General features: G+C 45.7%; 1 protein-coding gene across 1 annotated transcript; it reads left to right on the plus strand.

The window, feature by feature from the left end:
* Positions 1 to 3,062: 3,062 nt before the first annotated feature.
* Positions 3,063 to 4,121, plus strand: ATOH1 (atonal bHLH transcription factor 1; the record flags this gene model as incomplete). The annotated part of the gene is made up of 1 exon (XM_081150531.1): positions 3,063 to 4,121. The coding sequence occupies one exon, from the start codon at positions 3,063 to 3,065 to the stop codon at positions 4,119 to 4,121; it is 1,059 nt and encodes a 352-aa protein (XP_081006657.1).
* Between the last annotated feature and the right edge of the window lie 14,573 nt (positions 4,122 to 18,694).

Raw genomic sequence — 18,694 nt, forward strand, 5'->3', positions numbered from 1 at the left:
AGGGGAGGGCAAAGAAAAATAGCTTTCTGTTTATTCTAAGGGCAGAAGAAATGTATTTCACCTCAAACTACAGAAAAATCTTACTGTCTCTCACATTTTGGGGACACTCTAAATTACCCCAAAATTGAGACTTGTTTCAAAACAGTAGTAATTGTACTAATGATTATCTATAAAGCTGGCAAATTAGGATCAATATTCCATGTATTCAGCAAATATTTGGCTACAGCCCATAAAACTGTTCAAACTCAGAGGAAAATGAGTATTTGGCAGTTATGCAGTCAAATCGAAAATACAGACAAAAAGTCTGGATGATGCAAGCCCAGGAAAATTTGGGCATATATATTTGATAGTGACATTAAGTGGAAGAATTCCAGGAGTAAGTTCCAGCTGATTCAGCTGGGAAAAGTCATGTATGAGGAATAAATATAATATGAAAAGTTGATACTTCCAGGTTCTAGCTGTTTAACTGCCATACATATGTAGAAGATGGTTAATCATTTTTCTAAAAGTCGCCATTTGGTACCCACTACCATCAGCAATTATTTTTTGAAGTAGCACATTTTACATAGTTGCACTATTTAAAGAAATAGCTTCATTAGTTGATTCCAATAGTACTCATTCCAATCACCCTAAAACTGGAGAATTTTCTCCCCCCAAAATAATTAGATGACTTTTCCTAGTCACCTTTGCTTTATTCTCAACAAATGTTTTTCATATTAGGTTTGAGTTTTTCTGGTTTTGCTTTTGTTTCTGTTCTTCTTATTTAATGTATTTATTTACAGCAGAACCTAAATATTTACATAAGAATCCAGCTCTGACCTTTCTGGCTCTTAAGGTGGGAAGGCCCAGGCCTGTCCCTATACCCGAGCAAACAGACAAGGCAGGCTGAAGGAAAGACTGGTGAAGAATGATGTATTAAGTACCATTTTAGCACTCTAGTCTACCACAGCTTTATGCCTTTATGGAGATTATCTATATCTTCATAAAGGTATAGAAGGGTAGAATATACTATATAGTACAGAACAGCGATTTTCAATCTCTGTCATCTCATGGCACACATAAACTAATTACTAATTTTCTGCAGCACATACACACAAAACATTTTCTGATCTGCCAAAAAAACAAGTATAATTTTGATCATTCACACCAGATGGCAATTGTTGGGTTGGTTAGTATCTTTTTTTTTTTTTTTTTTTTTACAATCTAAGGGAAAAAAGGTTAGTGCCCCTGACTGAACAGTCAGGTATTGCATGTTTTAAAAATTCTTCTGGCACACTGGTTGACAATCGCTGGTATAGACTACATAGGTAGAATATACCATAGAATATGAATATGAATATAGAATACATATGTATATAACCTCCAGTCCCAGAGATTCTTTTGTCCAAGGTGTTCTAAATGGCAGGTTGGATCAAGTCCCTGCGAATACTAGCGAGAACAACTTTCAGTCGATTCTGGGCACAGTGGTGTCTTGTTCCAGAATGCTCTCTGCCGGCTCTTCTCTCCATCTTCCCTGGAGGAAGAGACTCCTACGCCCACCGGGGCCACCGATGCAGTAGAGCGCTGAACTAGCACCCGCCGGCCGGGTCCCACTCCTGGGTCCCTGACCGAGTGCCCGCAGGTGGCGCGGCGGTCGGGCGCAAGCCGGGGCGTGCCCAGGCCGGGGTGCCCCTCACTGGCTCTTCGCTGTGGGTGCGGGAGACGCGGCTACTAGCATGGGGCTGAGGCGCTCGCCCAGCAGAAAGGTCCAGCTTGGAGCGGGACCTCTCGGGCTTTCGCGCTCCGGCCGGGGCAGGAGGAGAGGGGACGGGCGGGAAGGGCGGGAAGGGAGGGAATCCCGGGGGAGGGCACACCCCACCCCACGCAGGGGGCGGGGAGGTGCGGCTTCGGAGGGGGGGGAGACGCCCCACGCCGCGCTGGCCCGGGCCCCTGAAGCGGAGGGGCGGGCGGCTGCGCGCTCTGGCCCTTGGACGCGTTCGGAGTCGCGGGGAGCGCGGGCGCCGTGCGCGCTCCTTTCCCTCCCCAGGCCCCGCACCTGGCAAGGCGCCCTGACGGGGTATGGACGGTGTAAGACAGCCCGGCCCTAAAACGACTCAGAAGTGTGTTTTCCGCAGAAACCGTACTAGTTGGCCGCAGGGTGCTGGGAGAGGGGCGCGGAGGGGACTGAGGCGCCGGGAACTCGGCGAGTTCCACAGCCGTGCCACGGTTCTACTTTGCATTAAGAAAAGATTACATGAAGTCGATCCAGGGCGAGAGGTGAAGCCTGAGAAACGTATTAGGAGGCGGTTTCATTTTTAATTCTAACACTGATTTTAACTGTTCTACACCACTTAGCAACTGCACATCTCCATGCCCATGACACGTAGTACATGCAGACATGTCACCCATGTGTACATTTATAGTACAGATGGGAGACTGTAAACGTCCCAAACAGTGGGAGCGGCGATCCCAGCTCGGAGGCAGCGAAAGGCAGGAGCGCTTCCCCCCGCGCGGGCGCCTCCAGCCTCGCCCGCAGCCGCGGGCCGCGCACGTCTAACCGAAGCCGCCGGGCTGTCACCCTGAGCCCGCTCCTAGCCCGTCCACGCAGCCCAGCCTCCGGAGGGGCGACACCCCACCGGGGTCGAATTACAGCCGGCAATTAACATATGAATTTAACGAACCTGAAGACCGGAGGGCGGGGGCGGGGAGGGCTGGCGCCGCGGTCCGAGGACGCAGGAACTTTTCGCCGGGTGTAAAAACTCTTTGATTGGCTGCTCGCACGCGCCTGCCCGCGCCCTCCATTGGCTGGGCAGACACGCGACCGGCGCGAGGAGGGGGCTGGGAGAGGAGCGGGGGGGAGCCACACTGGCGCGTGCCGCTTTTTAAAGGGGCGCAGCGCCTTCAGCAACCGGAGAAGCTTCGTTGCACGCGACCCGGTGTGTGATCTCCGAGTGGGTGGGGGAGGGTCGAGGAGAACAAAAATAAGACATTGCAGCCGAGACCCGGGAAGGGCTTTTTTGTTGTGGTTGAGCTGCTTTGCCAGTGCCTCCTCCGACCCCGCGCCTCCGAGCCTCTACGGTGCAATGTCCCGCCTGCTGCACATAGAAGAGTGGGCTGAAGTGAAGGAGTTAGGGGCCCACCATCGCCATCCCCAGCCTCACCACCTCCCGCAGCCGCCACAGCCACCCGCGACCCTGCAGACGAGAGAGCATCCCGTCTACCCGGCCGAGCTGTCCCTCCTGGACAGCACCGACCCACGCGCCTGGCTGGCTCCCACTTTGCAGGGCATCTGCACGGCACGCGCCGCCCAGTACCTGCTGCATTCCCCCGAGCTGGGTGCCTCCGAGGCCGCGGCGCCCCGGGAGGAGGTGGACAGCCGGGGGGAGCTGGGGAGGAGAAGCGGCGGCGTTGGCGGCAGCAGTAGCAAGAGTCCCGGCCCGGTGAAAGTGCGGGAACAGCTGTGCAAGCTGAAAGGCGGGGTGGTGGTCGATGAGCTGGGCTGCAGCCGCCAGCGCGCCCCTTCCAGCAAACAGGTGAACGGGGTCCAGAAGCAAAGGCGGCTGGCGGCCAACGCCAGGGAGCGACGCAGGATGCACGGGCTGAACCACGCCTTCGACCAGCTGCGCAACGTTATCCCGTCCTTCAACAACGACAAGAAGCTCTCCAAGTACGAGACCCTGCAGATGGCCCAGATCTACATCAACGCCTTGTCCGAGCTGCTGCAAACGCCCAGCGGCGGGGAGCAGCCGCCGCCGCCGCCAGCGTCTTGCAAAAGCGACCACCACCACCTTCGTGCCGCCGCGCCCTACGAAGGCGGTGCGGGCACCGCGACTGCGGCGGGGGCACAGCCGGCCCCCGGAGCGGGCCAGCGGCCCACCCCGCCTGGAAGTTGTCGGACTCGCTTTTCGGCGCCAGCCTCGGCGGGAGGATACTCCGTGCAGCTGGACGCTTTGCACTTCTCAACTTTCGAGGACAGCGCCCTGACGGCGATGATGGCGCAAAAGAACCTGTCTCCTTCGCTGCCCGGGGGCATCCTGCAGCCGGTGCCGGAGGAAAGTAGCAAAACTTCGCCCCGGTCTCACAGAAGCGACGGGGAGTTTTCCCCCCATTCCCATTACAGTGACTCAGACGAGGCAAGTTAGGAAGGTGACAGAAACCCTGAAAACAGACAGATACAAAATCGCCCTTTCCCAGTGCGCGGGAAGCCCCGCGGTTAAAGATCCCCGCGCCCTTTTAATTTTTGCTCAGCGACGGTCGTTGTTTAGCAACGACTTGGCTTCAGATGGCAGCTACATTGGATGGTTTGCAAAAGCCGCCGCTATTCCGAGCTTCCCATCGTCCAATATTGTTTGATGAAAACTTGTTGTTAAAGTTGTGTTTTTCCCTCCCACCTTCTGCTCCCCCTATAGATAGATAAGGTATAATTAATTATATATACCTATATATGGCATCATTATTCTACTTCCCTGCTGCCAATACGCTGCTAAAACGTCGCATCTTCTCTATCGCTGGTTTGTGTTTAATTTATTGTATGCCCTGGGCATCCATCCCTGTGTGTTGCGCGCACTCACGTGTGGGAGAGTTAGTATTCCTAAATTGTTTCCCAAAATGCATTATGAAACTCAAAGTTAAGACTTCCAAAGTGAATAACTTTTGACTATGGAATTGTTCGAAAACGGGGAACTGAAGTTTGCATATTGTATAGACATACCCAGTATGTATATCGGATCGCGAGGAAGTTGGCGTCTGTTAGGAAACTTGGCGCACGCACTTTATCAGCCGCGACTGTCGCGGCTCCGGGACAAACTCAACTGCCAATTGCAGACCAGTTTTGTTTTTTTAAACACGGCCACTTATTATCCTTAAGCTCTTTGCAAATGTTTGTTTTTAAAAAAAATTAAATTAAAAAAGCATATCCAGTAGTGTCAAAAGTATTTGGTCAATTTTATTTTTGCTTTGTTAATGTTAGAAAACTTATTTATTATCGAGTGTTTGCTACCATTTCTACTTACCTTGATTCATTTTTTACGTTTTCTACTTGAGATCATTTTATTTTAAGTTAGCAAAGCCATTGCCATTGTTTTATGTATTTCCTTTTGCAAATGATAAAATAAACTTTAAAATAACTTTTATTTGTCAGTTATTCCATTCTAATATAAGCATTGAAAACAGCTTAAAAATAACCTTGCAGACTGGAACTGTCTTCTATTAAATGCGAATTTCTGCGATCTAAGAGTTTTGAAGAAAATTCTGTTATACACCTTATATCTTGAAGTAGGACCAGAAACCCTAAGGGCACAAAAGCGCTCGTCAATTAAATTGTGAAATAAAACTTCTCCCGAATTTGCAACAGTATTGCCCTTGGATAGTCATGATCTTTCCAGTCTTTCTCTCTCCTGGCCCCAACCACCTCTGCAAGGGAAGGCACGTGTTTCAGGTCTCCTAGGATTTCACCGGGAGTAGTGAACTTCACCAGGGTTACCTATTTCCACTTCATAAAAACCTTAGCCAAGCTGCAAGCTTTTCTTGTTAATGTCAAATTCACAGCACAAGCCCATTCTCTCTCTCTCCCTCCCTTTGCTCTCTCACCCTCTCTCCCTTCTTCCTTCCCTCTTTCTGGGGGGAGGGAAGTTTGAAGGTAAAGAGGGAACAATGGAAAAGAACTTGAGGGAAAGCGGTTAAGGTTAATTGATTCAAAAATTAGAAGCCTGCACTATTCCTAGGAAATTGTTGACCACCACTCATTTTTTCTTTACAATCGTTTCTGCTTCTCCCAGTGTCGGTGATAATGCTTGCTTTTATTTTGACCTTCCGAATTAGTAACTATGTAGAAAGCATTTAACTACATTTATTGTCAGTTGCAAAAATTAAACGGTGCCCACCATCTCTCACGCCAGGGTTCTCACTAAGAAATAGCCTGTTCTGGGTCTCAGGACCATAACATTTTGAAAAAGCTAATACAGTGGGGGGGGGGGGGCAAGAATAGAAAGCGGAATTTTAAAAATGTATTTTGCAAACGTGAAAGTGAAGACGGGGGCGACGTTCCACTGGATGAACACCGCTGAATTGGGGAGGTTGATTTTAAACCAAATCTTTTCTATTCCTTGTCTTCATTGGGATAACAAATTTCCAGAGCAAGGAAGAGGGGACAGAAAGCGAGAAATGGTTATTGTTTCAGTCGCTCCTGGCATCTCCCTTCCTCGCAGCACCTTGAAAAGAGGAGAGAGCGCCCTAAACTAGGTGCAGAAAAAGTGATGCGCGAGGGACAGAGTTCTGGTCTAAGATACAGAACTTCAGCAGCACCTTTTAGCGGACCACCTGGGCATATCCATGGCTTTAAGCCGAAGCCTAAGATCCAGGGAAGCCAAAGAAAGCCTCCGCCAGCTCTCCGGGAGCGGTGGGCGGCGGCTAGACACACTTTCCAGGAGCAGAAACAATGCACCTGGCCCTGAGATAACCTTTTGCACCCACCGAGTTTGCCGCGCTCGCGATAAACATCAGGAATCTTCTGGCTGCTGAATAAATCAAGCTATTGCTGCTGACACATTTCCCTTTCGCTCTCAATAAGCAGACAGCAACCCTGCAGGATGAACCCACGCGTATTTTTATAGTGCTTTGGCTTGGTTTGTCCGCGTGCGTGGCGGGGGCGGGGAGAGAAGAGGCTGGAGGATGCTTTTACCTGTAAAGAATCTGAGGAGGGGGAGGACAGGACCAAGAAAAATAAAGTTGTGATGGTTTTTTTCCTCCAAGAAAACTATATTTCATTTTCAAAAATCTTTGTTCATTTTGTGTTAACCAGAGGAAAAAGACTCTTCCAAAGTTATTTCTTTTTCTTTTCATGGACTCGTAGAAATTTTAAAACAGAAATGACAAGAGGAACCACCTTGGCCATCTTTTATGAATGTCCCTGCCCCTGACTGCCTCTGAATTACACAGACAGAAAGTGTCAATTTCCGGAACTGGATCTTACTACTCCCATCCACGAGGTCCCTACACCCACAAATTTTTGAAAATTTGTGGATAGGAGCTACAACTATGCACATGTTCAGAGGGTGTTTTTTTTTTCCTTCTTGTACCACAATAATAATCAGATGTTTCACTTTTAAATGTTAGTGGCATTATATACGAATTGGAGATAACGTCCACTTCCCTTAAGGAAGTCCCTTGACATTTCTTCTCGTGAAAAAAACAAACAAACTGAATATCAGATTGGAAATTCTGTATCATACTGATTGAAAGTGTGGATGAATTCTTCTAACCCATCAAAACATGCACAAAAAGCCAAATCCCCTTGTGGCAAATGAAGTGTTCAAAGTTCAAATGAAGACCTTAACCTCTTTTCTTTACTTCATTCTATTTCTTTCTTCTTATGCTGGCATTTCTTTGAAAGAGATGTACAATCACATTTCCATTTTAAGGTTCTGCTCTGGAGTTTGCATAACAAACGTTTGGCAGCTCGCTCTCTTACACTCCATTAACAAGCTGTAACGTAGAGCTGCAGGTTGCTATAATCTCATTAATATTTTGGAAACTTGAATATTGAGTATTTCTGAGCACTCATTCCCCATATGCCAGACCACTCCTACCATGCTGACTGGTTCCTTTCTCTCCATTATTAGCAATTAGCTTCTACCTTCCAAAGTCAGATCCAAGTATCCAAGATACTAGCAAAGGAATCAACTATGTGTGCAAGTTAAGCATGCTTAATATCACCCAAACAAACAAAGAGGCAGCATTTCTTAAAGTAATGAAGATAGATAAATCGGGTTAGTCTTTTGCGACACTGCTGGTGCTTTCTAGGGTTTTATATACTTTAAGCAACTTGCTTTATATTCTGTCTTTGCCTTCTACCCACCACCGCTTTTATTTGTGGAGGGTTTTGGCTCACCACTCTTTGGGAAACATATGTATTTCACTGAAAGCTGAAGGGAGATTATTTTTGGCAACTGACAAGTTTAAGTGTGTTCTGTTTGGAACATTGCTAACTGGGGGGTCTTGACCAGAAAAAGGGGGAGTTAATTTACTTAATCTTAACCACTGCAGGACCAATGCGTTCATTAGGCCTGTCTATTGATTTTAGACATCTAAACCTGAACCAAGTAAGGGGTCTTTTATCAAAGGGCATCTTGTAATGATTTCTCTTCTTTGTACTCTTTAAAGTTCAAGAAACAATCAACTTCTTCTTGGCTGTTCCAAACCCCAGTTAGAATTGGAAACAAAAGTGCAGAGCCATTTGTCAATTGCAACTTACACTTGTCCATTGGAAATCCGAGAAACCAGCAAGTGCGTACCGGTGAGTTTAGGGACAACCTCCAGTCGCTGGATTTACTTGCAGTTTGTTTTGTGAGAAGGGGCGGAAGATTGGGGGTGGGGGCTGGATATATATAGCAAAAGCGTAGGTTTTCCTCGCTGTTGTTGACTCCTCTGGCCAACCACCCTCATCCTAGGCTGACAGGGCCCCAGACGCCAACCACTGGGCTCCCCCTGCCTTTCTGCTAGGCCCCGAACAACAAAAGGCAAACATAGCGGAGAATGGGTTAAATTTTGGGCAGCCGACGAGAAGTCGGGAGAAGATAAAGAAAAGGACAGGAACCAAGAAGCGTGGGGGTGGTTTGCCGTAATGTGAGTGTTTCTTAATTAGAGGCCGGCTGACAATAGAGGGGCTGGCAGAGGCTCCTGGCCGCGGTGCGCAGCGTCTGGAGCGGAGCACGCGCTGTCAGCTGGTGAGCGCGCTCTCCTTTCAGGCAGCTCCCCGGGGAGCTGCGCAGCCACATTTAACACCAGCATCACCCCTCCCCGGCCGCCTCCTCCGAGCCGACAGCCCTCCTTGGCCCCCCACCGGCAGAACTCACAGAAGCGAGAGCCCCTCGCCGCCTCCCGGCCCGACCCAGGCTCCTCTCCTCCCCCAGCTGCGCAGCGGGAGCCGCCACTGCCCGCTGCACCTCCCAGCAACCGGCCCGGCGAGCAAAGAAGCTGCGCAAAGTTACAGCCAAGCGGTGCCAAGGGGAGGGGAGGCTGCGGGGCTGTCCCAGAGAAGTTCGGCTGGGGGCCGAGGCACCTGAGGCACTGAGCCGAGACCGAGGGGAAGCGTGCGCACCGGCGGGCGCAAGGGGCCTTAGACGTGCCGCCCGCCGACCGCGCCACTGCCGGCCCAGAGCTGGTAATGGAAGATCCATTCACCTTTTCTGGTCATAAATACATTTCTTCGGTCCCTCCCTTATCCTAAAATGTTCCATCTTCTCTATACATTTGGATGCTGCTGCAGTTCTGAGAGTTTAAACGTCAACTGCACGGAGTGCACTGGCTTTGTCTCCCGCAACCCAGAGCTGGGGCACAGGTGTATGACTTTTATTCCTTCAGCTCCTTAAGGAAAGAAAAGCAGAATTAAGCACTTTGGTCCAAAGATTGTGGGATTCTTTACATCCCAGTGTTCCTCTTCCTATTTCACTCCTGCTTTCTCTGACCCAAAATAAACAAGCAAATAAAATGGGGTTTTGTTGCCTAATCTGCAGTGAGGCCAGGCCCATGCTGCAAGTTCATACTTTTCCCCAGGGAAACCAGAAGTTTCCTCCATAGGGATGAAAAATGAGATGCTCTCCAATATAAATATTGCTTTTTAACTATTCTGATTAAAGAGTTAAGAGATCTGATAGAAAGAAATGGTGTTCTGGCGGCCAGCTGGTCCGCCAGGCCTCCCTACTGTCAGAATGATGAAGGAAGGTGTGAGCTAGGATCTGAGGTGGCTGTCTTGGGATTTCTCAAGCCAACAGATATGTTGCTCTTTTGGGCCACTGACCACTTATTTGTCTTTTCTAGAGATAGTTCACAAGCCTTCCTACCTTCTGACGCCTACAAACTCCTGGTGCTGAGATGCTGGTGGAAGAAGGATTAGGATTGGGAGGGATCTTCCACCCTGAGGCAGGAGTGAGGCAGTATTTGAGGATGGAGTAAGCATCCTGTGTGGCCAAACCTTAAAGGCCCCAAACTAGGAGCGATCTGAAAAAACACAGAGCTACTAGTGGACCAGGAAAATGGCAAGTCAGTTCTTTTCATTTTCAATAACTCGTATCTGCTTCAGGAAACAACCTAGCAGACATGTACAAAATACTTTTTCTTTAAATTTTCTTATGATCCAAGAGATGTTGATTCAGTAGGTCAAAGAAGAATGCCAGAATCTGCACACAGGATTCCCAGGGGAATTTGGTGCAAGTGCAGCCAAGCACTACACTATGAAATGCAATGATCTGAAGGAGTTTCTCTTAGATCTCCTTTTTGAAATTGCTTATGAAAATAAACACTGGCTAAATAATCCCCTTTTGCCTCCTTTTATAATACTCAGTCATTTTTCCAAGAAGAGAGAAGCAAACAACTTAGCTTCTTGGAGCCTGACTTTGTTGCTTTCATTGGGACTGGGACAATACACTCCAGGCCTGATGTGTCTCAACTCTGAAGCAGTACCATCTGTTTTTGGAGGCATAGGGACATCAGACCAGGAGATATAAGACCTCTGCCCCCTGGCTCAGTGAGAGAAGCCAAAATCATAACCAGTTAGTGCTTGTGTGAAAAGCAGGGAGTAAACATTTTCTCAGGCTACACAAACTCTTAAGAGAAACAGGAGACAGGGTCAGGTTGTCACAAAGCCCTTTGTTTAAGGTAGGTAGACTTAGTCATGTCACTCCATAATAACTCCAGCCTGAATTTATTGAGCCATTGACTTCGATGGAAGAGTCAGACACCTATAACCTAACTGTAGTAGTAGTTGTTCTCTTGTGTTGATAACTATAATCAGAATACCAAAAATACAATTTTATGATTTAGAAGGCAATGATCTCATGAAATAAGCATGAGTTCCTTTGGTAATTCTTTTATTCCTTCCAAAGTCTTGCTCCACTGCCTCTTATTCATAGTTCCATATCTCTTCCTTTTCTTCATCAATGAATGGGCACTTACTGGGTACTGAAGTCAGAGTAGCACTGGGATTAACCACCATGAGAGATACACAACCATAAAATAGAGCCCCAGTACTGAGAATTTGGTGGAATCTGAGAATGAAACATAGAAAGAAATGTCATCCCCTAGGTGAGAATAGCACTCTTGCTACAAATGGGCCAACCAGCTTTGTAGTCTTATGTTTGTCATTAAATTATTTCATCCACAGTTCCAGGGGCACCCTGTTCGTAGCCTTCACTGTTTCCCTTAAAAATAGTAGAGATTCCAAGTGGTTTGAAATCCTCAGTGCTAATCTTCAAATCAACCACAGTCCCAATCTCTTCCTCCAGAGTTCAGAGGATACCTTTATTTTGTTTCTTCGAAGTTGTGAGTAAGATTGCAGTCATTATTTCATACCAGAAGAAACTGAGGCCTCTGAGAGAGATTAAATTGCCTGCTAAAGATAATGTAGCATTGGTACCAAGGAAATCATGGCCCATGGCAACACAGGTCTACTCTGAATCTAGACTCAGTGTCCTCGTGTTCTTTCCACAACACTCACCTGCTTCAGGTGCATATTTTCAGCCAGTCGCCTTACACCCAATCCTCCTATTCTTGGTATGTTCTGGGTGATAGAGATTCATTCCTGAACTCTTCCTTTTTACATTTGCTCCAGAAAGAGATAATTCTTTGAAGATGGACATGGATGAAGCTCCATTTCCAGGTGATAGATTCAGGTCAACTGGTTAGAATAATTTTCATTTAGAATGCCAGCCTTCTTCCTTGATTCACCTGACACTGGATATGAGTGCCTCTTATTCTATATAGAAATTCCTTTATGACCTCATCTAGAAAAATCCATCCACATACTAAATAGCACATGTAGGTTAGGGGATAAGCCTAAAGAATGTCACATAAAACTGTGTCCTGAAGACTAATGGCCCCAAAGCAGGTCATTTCCCAAAAGTATGCTTGTAAGGATGGTAAGAAAATGGGGCTATAACTTTTATTGTTTCTTTTGGAGGGAGAAGTAAATTAACCTGCTACATTTGTAGCTGTGGATTCATTCAGAGATAACATACATTTTTTATTCACCTGGTCATCTGAGCTATTGGCTTTTTCCCCTTAAACCTTGTTCCAAAGATTTACCACTGTCTGGGTGGTTCAATGTCTGAAAAGCACCTCTCTGTTTCGAAAAGTTCTGTTCTTTATCTATCATGAGTCAGTACTCCATTTGATAATACTTCAATTTGTTTGTTTAAGGCAATCTAGTCTACATTAGTTGTGACTTAGATGCTTTCAACCCCCCCCCCCAAAAAAAGAGTGAAATGGAGAGTAGGTGGTATTTGAAAAGAAAAATATATTTCTAATCAAAAAAGGAAAGATTGCAAGCAATTATATAGGCCACATTTAGGACCAAGGGGTAAACTTTGTATTTGCTGCCATGCCTAGATATTGTTCCATAGCATATGTGTCCCCAATTGCTCTTTCTCCCACCTACATACCAGGACGGCTACAAAGGGTTTAGTTCAGAGCTTTTTTGCCAATACCTAAACCCACACTGCTTCCTAATATGTCCTGCATTATGATACTACATTACCCATCTGGCCAAACTTCCCCTCACTATTTTGGAACATCTATATGGCTCCTATTTCTAGAAAGGAAGCAAAAGCTGTGACATAGACTTTTCTTTTTAGCCTTACTGTGAAAATGACCCTAAAGAGTTCACTGTAGGCTAGGAGGCTACAAAAATATATATGTCTTTCCTCTACCGTGTCTATTTTGCTATCAACAAAGAGAGATGTGATCTCCCCAGGCCAAGAGCATTGGTTTTATTTCAATGTTTTCTCATGTATTCATGGACTGGAGGATGGAGGTGGGGAGGCACGGTTACTCAGCCAAAGACTCTATTAATGAAGGAGGCTTCCTGAGGCTACAGAAGGGCAGGAGTGATTTAATAGAGACCATTTGGAAGCATCTCTGGAGCACTTTTCCAGGTGCCAGGCATTTTATATGTAGGTCTCTCTTGGTAGACCCCTCTCCAGCTTAATACTCCTGGTAAATAAGGAAGACTATAATCCATCTTGTTAACTGAGGGTTCTCCTCAAAAGTTTGCTTTCACCTCTGAGCTCACCTTCTGGGTGCCTCCCCAACCCTTCAAGCTCTGGTGAAGATTCATCTTTTTTCTTTTTTTGTGCAGAGCTCTACACACACAATTCAAATCACTGGAACTGCTGATTTATTTTTACAGGACCAGCCCCTGGAGGGTAGGAACCCATGTCTAATTTGACTTTGCCACTGACCCTATTGTAGGCAGATCATGACCATGGAAGACAAGTAAGAATCCAGGTCATCCAGCCTCTGTGAGCTCTGCCACACAATTCCTTGTCTCAGTATCTCTTTAAATTAGAGTCTGAAATGATTGTAGCCAACACTAGAACCCTCCCTTTGTGTCTTAAAAACAGGTTCTCCCCACCCTGTTACAAAGGCTTTTAGTTTTAGCTTTTTTCCTAACCACTGAATCCCCTAAGTAGAGGTTCACGCTCCCTCCTCTGTGCTCCAATGGTTTTCCTAACAAGTGACATTGTAACTATTTTGGAAGCTCTATTCTGGGAGTCCCTGGAGTCAGGGCAAGGTCTTACTCACGTTATTATCCGAGCTCACAGACCCCCAATATTCCCTCTCCAAGATCTACCTGGAACTGTAAATGCCCCTAGATCAGCCTTGGGTAGGGGCTTCCGAGCTGACTGCGCACCGCGGAGGCCTGAGACCGCGCTGCCCCCGGGGTCCCCCTGCAGGACCCCCGCCCCCCCCATTTCTGGCTCGGGGAGTTTGCAGCGCAGCGTCCCCCGTGCGCACCAGCTTCCCTGTGAGCTCACCTGCTCCGCTCATTCTCTCCCTTGGGTTTCCACCTCCCCACCATTTCCCCCAGTTCTCGCGTCGTCCCTCGGTCCCTTCCCCACTTTTCCTTCCCTCGTGCCCTGGATCTTTGATCTCTGATACTGATACTTCTTAGCTGGCGGTTTGATTTCGCGTCCGGGCCCCTGTGCCAGCACCACCCTGGCCTCGCCGGGCTGCCTTCCCGGGGTTTTCCCTCTTCGCCTCCGCCCGCCACGGGCAGGGTGCGGCCTGAGCGGCCCGCGGCGGGGGCGGGCGGGCGCCCCGCTGGCTGCGGGGGGCCGGGCGGGGTCGGGACCTAGTGAGCCCCAGGGGGAGCGCGGACTCTGCAGCGCCCCCTGTGGGAGCAGCTGCGGCCTTCGCCCCTGACCCGGGCCGGGGACTGGAGCAGAGGCGGGGCGGGGCGGGGCGGGTGGGCTGCAGAGAACTGGGGAAGCCCGACGGGCTGTCTGTGTGAACTGAAGAGTTGTTTTCGCCCCTATTATTTTCCCCTCCCCTCTCCTGACAAAACACCCGGCAGTGTTTCTGGTGGCCGCGCCGCCGACTCTGGCTCCTCATCTCGGTTAATCAGCTCGGGATCGCTGGTGCAGGTCAGCGTCAGCCCATCTGTCTGATCGAGAGTCAGAGATCTCTGTTTCTCCCGGTCAGAATTCTTCCCCGGCAGGCCCCGTGCTATGGGAACCTTCATTTAATACTCCCTTTATCGCTCGCATCAGAGCGCCTCGGCCCGTCGTTTCTCAGAAGCATCCCTCCTCCAGCCCGCAGGACTCGCGGGCCTCAAGGACCCTCTCGGGTTCACCTTGACTGCAAACCCAAAGGCTGCCCGCTGCCTTCAGCACCGGACGGCCCTAAGTAATAAACTTTTCAGGGTCATTTCTCTCGAAAAACAATCCTCAGCTCTTTCTGTTTCTTTCTGTCACGCACCCTTTTCAGTTTATTTTCATCCAGGCAATAAACAGCATTCTCCCAAAGATGCCGTCTTCAGTCATGGGAATAATTTGGGTCCATCGTTCTTGTAAACTGGTTTTCGGGACATTTACAAAGAACAATAGAGGAAAGGAAATGAACCATTGAGAACTGTGTCCTGAAGTTTACCAAGGTAATTGATCCTTTCACTGGGTCCTCCTGAATTTTTCAACAGTAAACTAGTTTCATTTTTAACTGACTGTTCCACCATTGTATGTTTCATGGCCGGCAGAAGCTTTAAATTATGTCAAGTTACCCTGTAAGTTTAAAGTAATGAATGAATAAGACATTGGTTAAAATAATAATACTTCTGAGAGAGAGAGAGAGAAAGAGAGATTGCTACTGCAAAACTTGCAAAAGGGATTTGCACCTGTATGACTTGTGGTTGCTTAATGTCTACTCAAGTCTAGAGGTATTCACCAGGACAGCTGGCAAATAGGGGGTTAATCATTACATAAAATAATGCATCGTATCTCTTCAGCTTGGTGTACACAGAAGGGCAGTAAAGATTTATGCTTCAGGAGTAGGATAAAACTTATTTTCAGAGCATGGTTGACTCCTTTGAAAGTTTAACGTCTAAGGAAATGCAGACATTGAAGATCTATGTTATAGAACACCCCTCGCTCTCCCTAAAAGAACTCTGATCCTGGTACTTGAATCACCTTTATCCTCTTAGGCTTTATGAGAACTTCTTAGGTTTCTGAAAAGTTGTAACGTGTAAGGCTTATAAGAATGTTGGACTATAATAACACCTTTAAAAGAGAAAATTCTCTAGATAATTCATTGAGTTGGGCCAGACTGCTTAGCTAAATTAGTTTCATTTCTGGCAGTATTTTAAAAAGAGGGCTTTATCTTTGAATAATTCTTGTTACTGCTAACCACATTTTAATTTACAAAAGTGTAGTGATCTCGCCTTTTTTTTCTCAGAGTGCTTATTTCTTTATTATATTTGTGAAAAATTAATTCATTGATATAAATAAGATAGGTATATCTTATTACTATATCTCTCTCTGGTACTGTATTTTCCAATTTCAGTAAAGCAAGGTTGAAAGACCTTTCTGTCACCAGCTAGTTATTAACAAAAACAGTATTCATCGCCATTCTGGTTTCAGGCAGCATCTGAAGCTCCCTGCAGCTTCGATCCTGTGATTATTAACTCACTTCCCACCAGTATCTTATACAGGCCCATTATCTACTGTCAATATTTTTATAGCCAATGAAGAGAAGTCCTGCTTACTTCCTGTTAGAAGGGAGGTAGCAGGGTTTTTTTCCTTCTTTTTTTAAGTAGATAAATATGTACTCAACAAATATGTTTGAGGAGTTTAAAAGGGAGGGAAAGGGGAGCCTAGCATCTGCTGTCTCGCAGGCTCATTGTGTGGTTAATAATTGCTCCAGAATAGTTTTACAGGGTGTAGGCTTTCAGAAACAAGGATTACTGAAAGATCCAGGTCTGAAAACTTTTTTCACTTCTGTTCATACACTCAATTCTAGAGTAGGTAAGGTGTTTTTGATATTGTTTTTAAACCAGCTTATCTCAGTGTAAACCATTTTTGTTTTGCTTTGAGAGATCTCTTAAGGTATAGTATCCTGGAAGAGATGAACTGGTGTATAGTTTCTCCATTCAAGAGAATGGAGCTTCACAACATAGGTCTTTCACAAGGATACGTTATAAATACAAGGTTAGTGCTATCAAGGCTTCACTTTGTATGAATAAACATTATTTTTAAAGTTTATGCAAACATAGCTGGTAGTTCAATGTACTTTAAAAAGTGATGTTTATCGCCCAGCCAGGCGTGGCTCAGCGGTTGAGTGTCGATGACCTAGGATCCAGGCGATCAGGGTTCAATTCCCAGTTAGGGCACATGCCCGGGTTGCGGGCTTGATCCCCAGTCAGGGGCGTGCAGGAGTCATCCGATCAATGACTCTCTCATCATTGGTGTTTCTATCTCTCTCTCTTCCTCTCCTTTCCTCTCTCTGAAATCAATATATATATTTTAAAGTGATGTTTATCACCTTCTTGTATTCTGTATCTCATGGCTACTCTGATCAATGAAAAGACCAAGTCAAATTATCACAGGTGTGGGATAACATAAAATGTTGTACTGAATCATGATATTTTAAATATAAATTATGACACATAACATTCAACTTGGAAATCCTTCAAGTTGCAAATGCTTCTGTCAAGAATTAGAAGTAGATTATTTCTGAGTTTAGAATAATATCTTTTCTAAAAAGCAGTAGGTGTGAAGTCAATAAATTTAAGTTTTATTCCCAGTTTTTTCACTTATTAACTCTGTGTACCTAGAATGAAGTATTTACCTTGAGCTCTCTACCTCATAAGTTATTGTGAGAATCATATAAGATTTTATACACACACACACACACACACACATATATATTCTAAGTTAACGCATACAATCATATAAGATAACATATATGTGTCAGCCTGGTTGGTCCAGGTTATGCTGTGGTAACAAACAAGACCAAAATCTCAGTGACCTAAGCAACAAAAGTTTATTTCTTCTTCATGATACAAAATCATAACTGGTCAGGTGGAGCTTAGCTTGTGATCAGTTAGGGACCCAGAATGACAGTGTAGCCATCATCTCAAATATTGCTAGTTACCAGATACAGAGGGAAATAAGGGTATGGGGACCATCTTATTATTGCTTGGAACTGACATATATCCCTTCTGCTCATAATTCTGCTCATATCTATTAACAAGGCTCATCCAAACACAGAGAGGTCCGGAAGTATGAGGCTACCATGGAAGAGCACCTGGTCCATTTGGAATACAGCGTTAATTTCCACCACAGTTTGTGGAGCAAAAGTACAAATGGTAGGGTGCTCTATAGGTGAAATGTATTGTCTATAAAAGTATACTGGGGATTTCTGGAAATTAAGGCTAACATGAATTAAGCTAAAATTGGTACCATTTTGTGATTTAATTCCCTAAAGAGAACTTACTTGGAGGTCATTAAATTAAATGATATGGATATACTTCTTTGCAGTTACAGAAAACATTGACAAAGAGCTTCCTAAGAGGAAGCTTGACATTTTATTTGACTCCAAGCCAGATCACAATTTTTCTAACTTATAGGTTTTTAGACATTTGCTGGGATGCCTGATTTAAAAAATAGATCTTGATGCAACAATATTTCTTTCTGTTCTCTTGAAGGAGCAGAAATGGTGATAAAGAATTGTTGTATGTAATCATTTATGAATAAAGCAGCCATCTCCAGGATTAAGTAATAGTCAGATACAAAGGAATAAGAAAGAGCTGATTTTAGTATTGCAAAGTGGAACAAATACTATAAAGTGCCAATAACATCTCCTTTGGGAATATTTTTCATTGCAAAATTATGTCTTAATTCACAACCAGACTTGCTTTGCCTAACATTTTAGGACTGGGTGGCAAATAGGTGAGAGATGATGATGACTTAGATCGGGTAATTAGTGTGAATGGTGAGAACTTGTTAAATTCTGGACATAGTTCAAATGTATAGAAAACGGGATTGGCTGAATACTGAAAGTAAATTGTGAGAGAGAGGAGACTAAGATAACACAAAAGTTTTTGGTCTAAGCAACTAGAAGAATGGCGTTGCCATTAGCTGAGATAAGAAGCACAGCAAAAGCAGCAGCTTTGGTGCAGTGGGAAGGAGGCTCAGTTTTGGACACATTAAATTTTCTTTAAGGAGCACTTAGCAACTTCTTTGCTGAGAGTCAAAATGATGAATCTGTTTGAACAAAAATAAAAGTTTAATTAATGTCAAAGAAACAATACTGGAGACAATCCAATGTATCATTAGGATACCTGGTATCTAATCACTTAATATTTAGGCATCTGGGTTTAAATTCTTACATCACCACTGGCATGACCTTGAATATGTTACTTAACCTCTTTAGAGAGTTTTGTTTTTTC

This window comes from Miniopterus schreibersii, assembly GCF_964146895.1.
Source record: "Miniopterus schreibersii genome assembly, chromosome: 1".
NCBI lineage: Eukaryota > Metazoa > Chordata > Mammalia > Chiroptera > Miniopteridae > Miniopterus > Miniopterus schreibersii.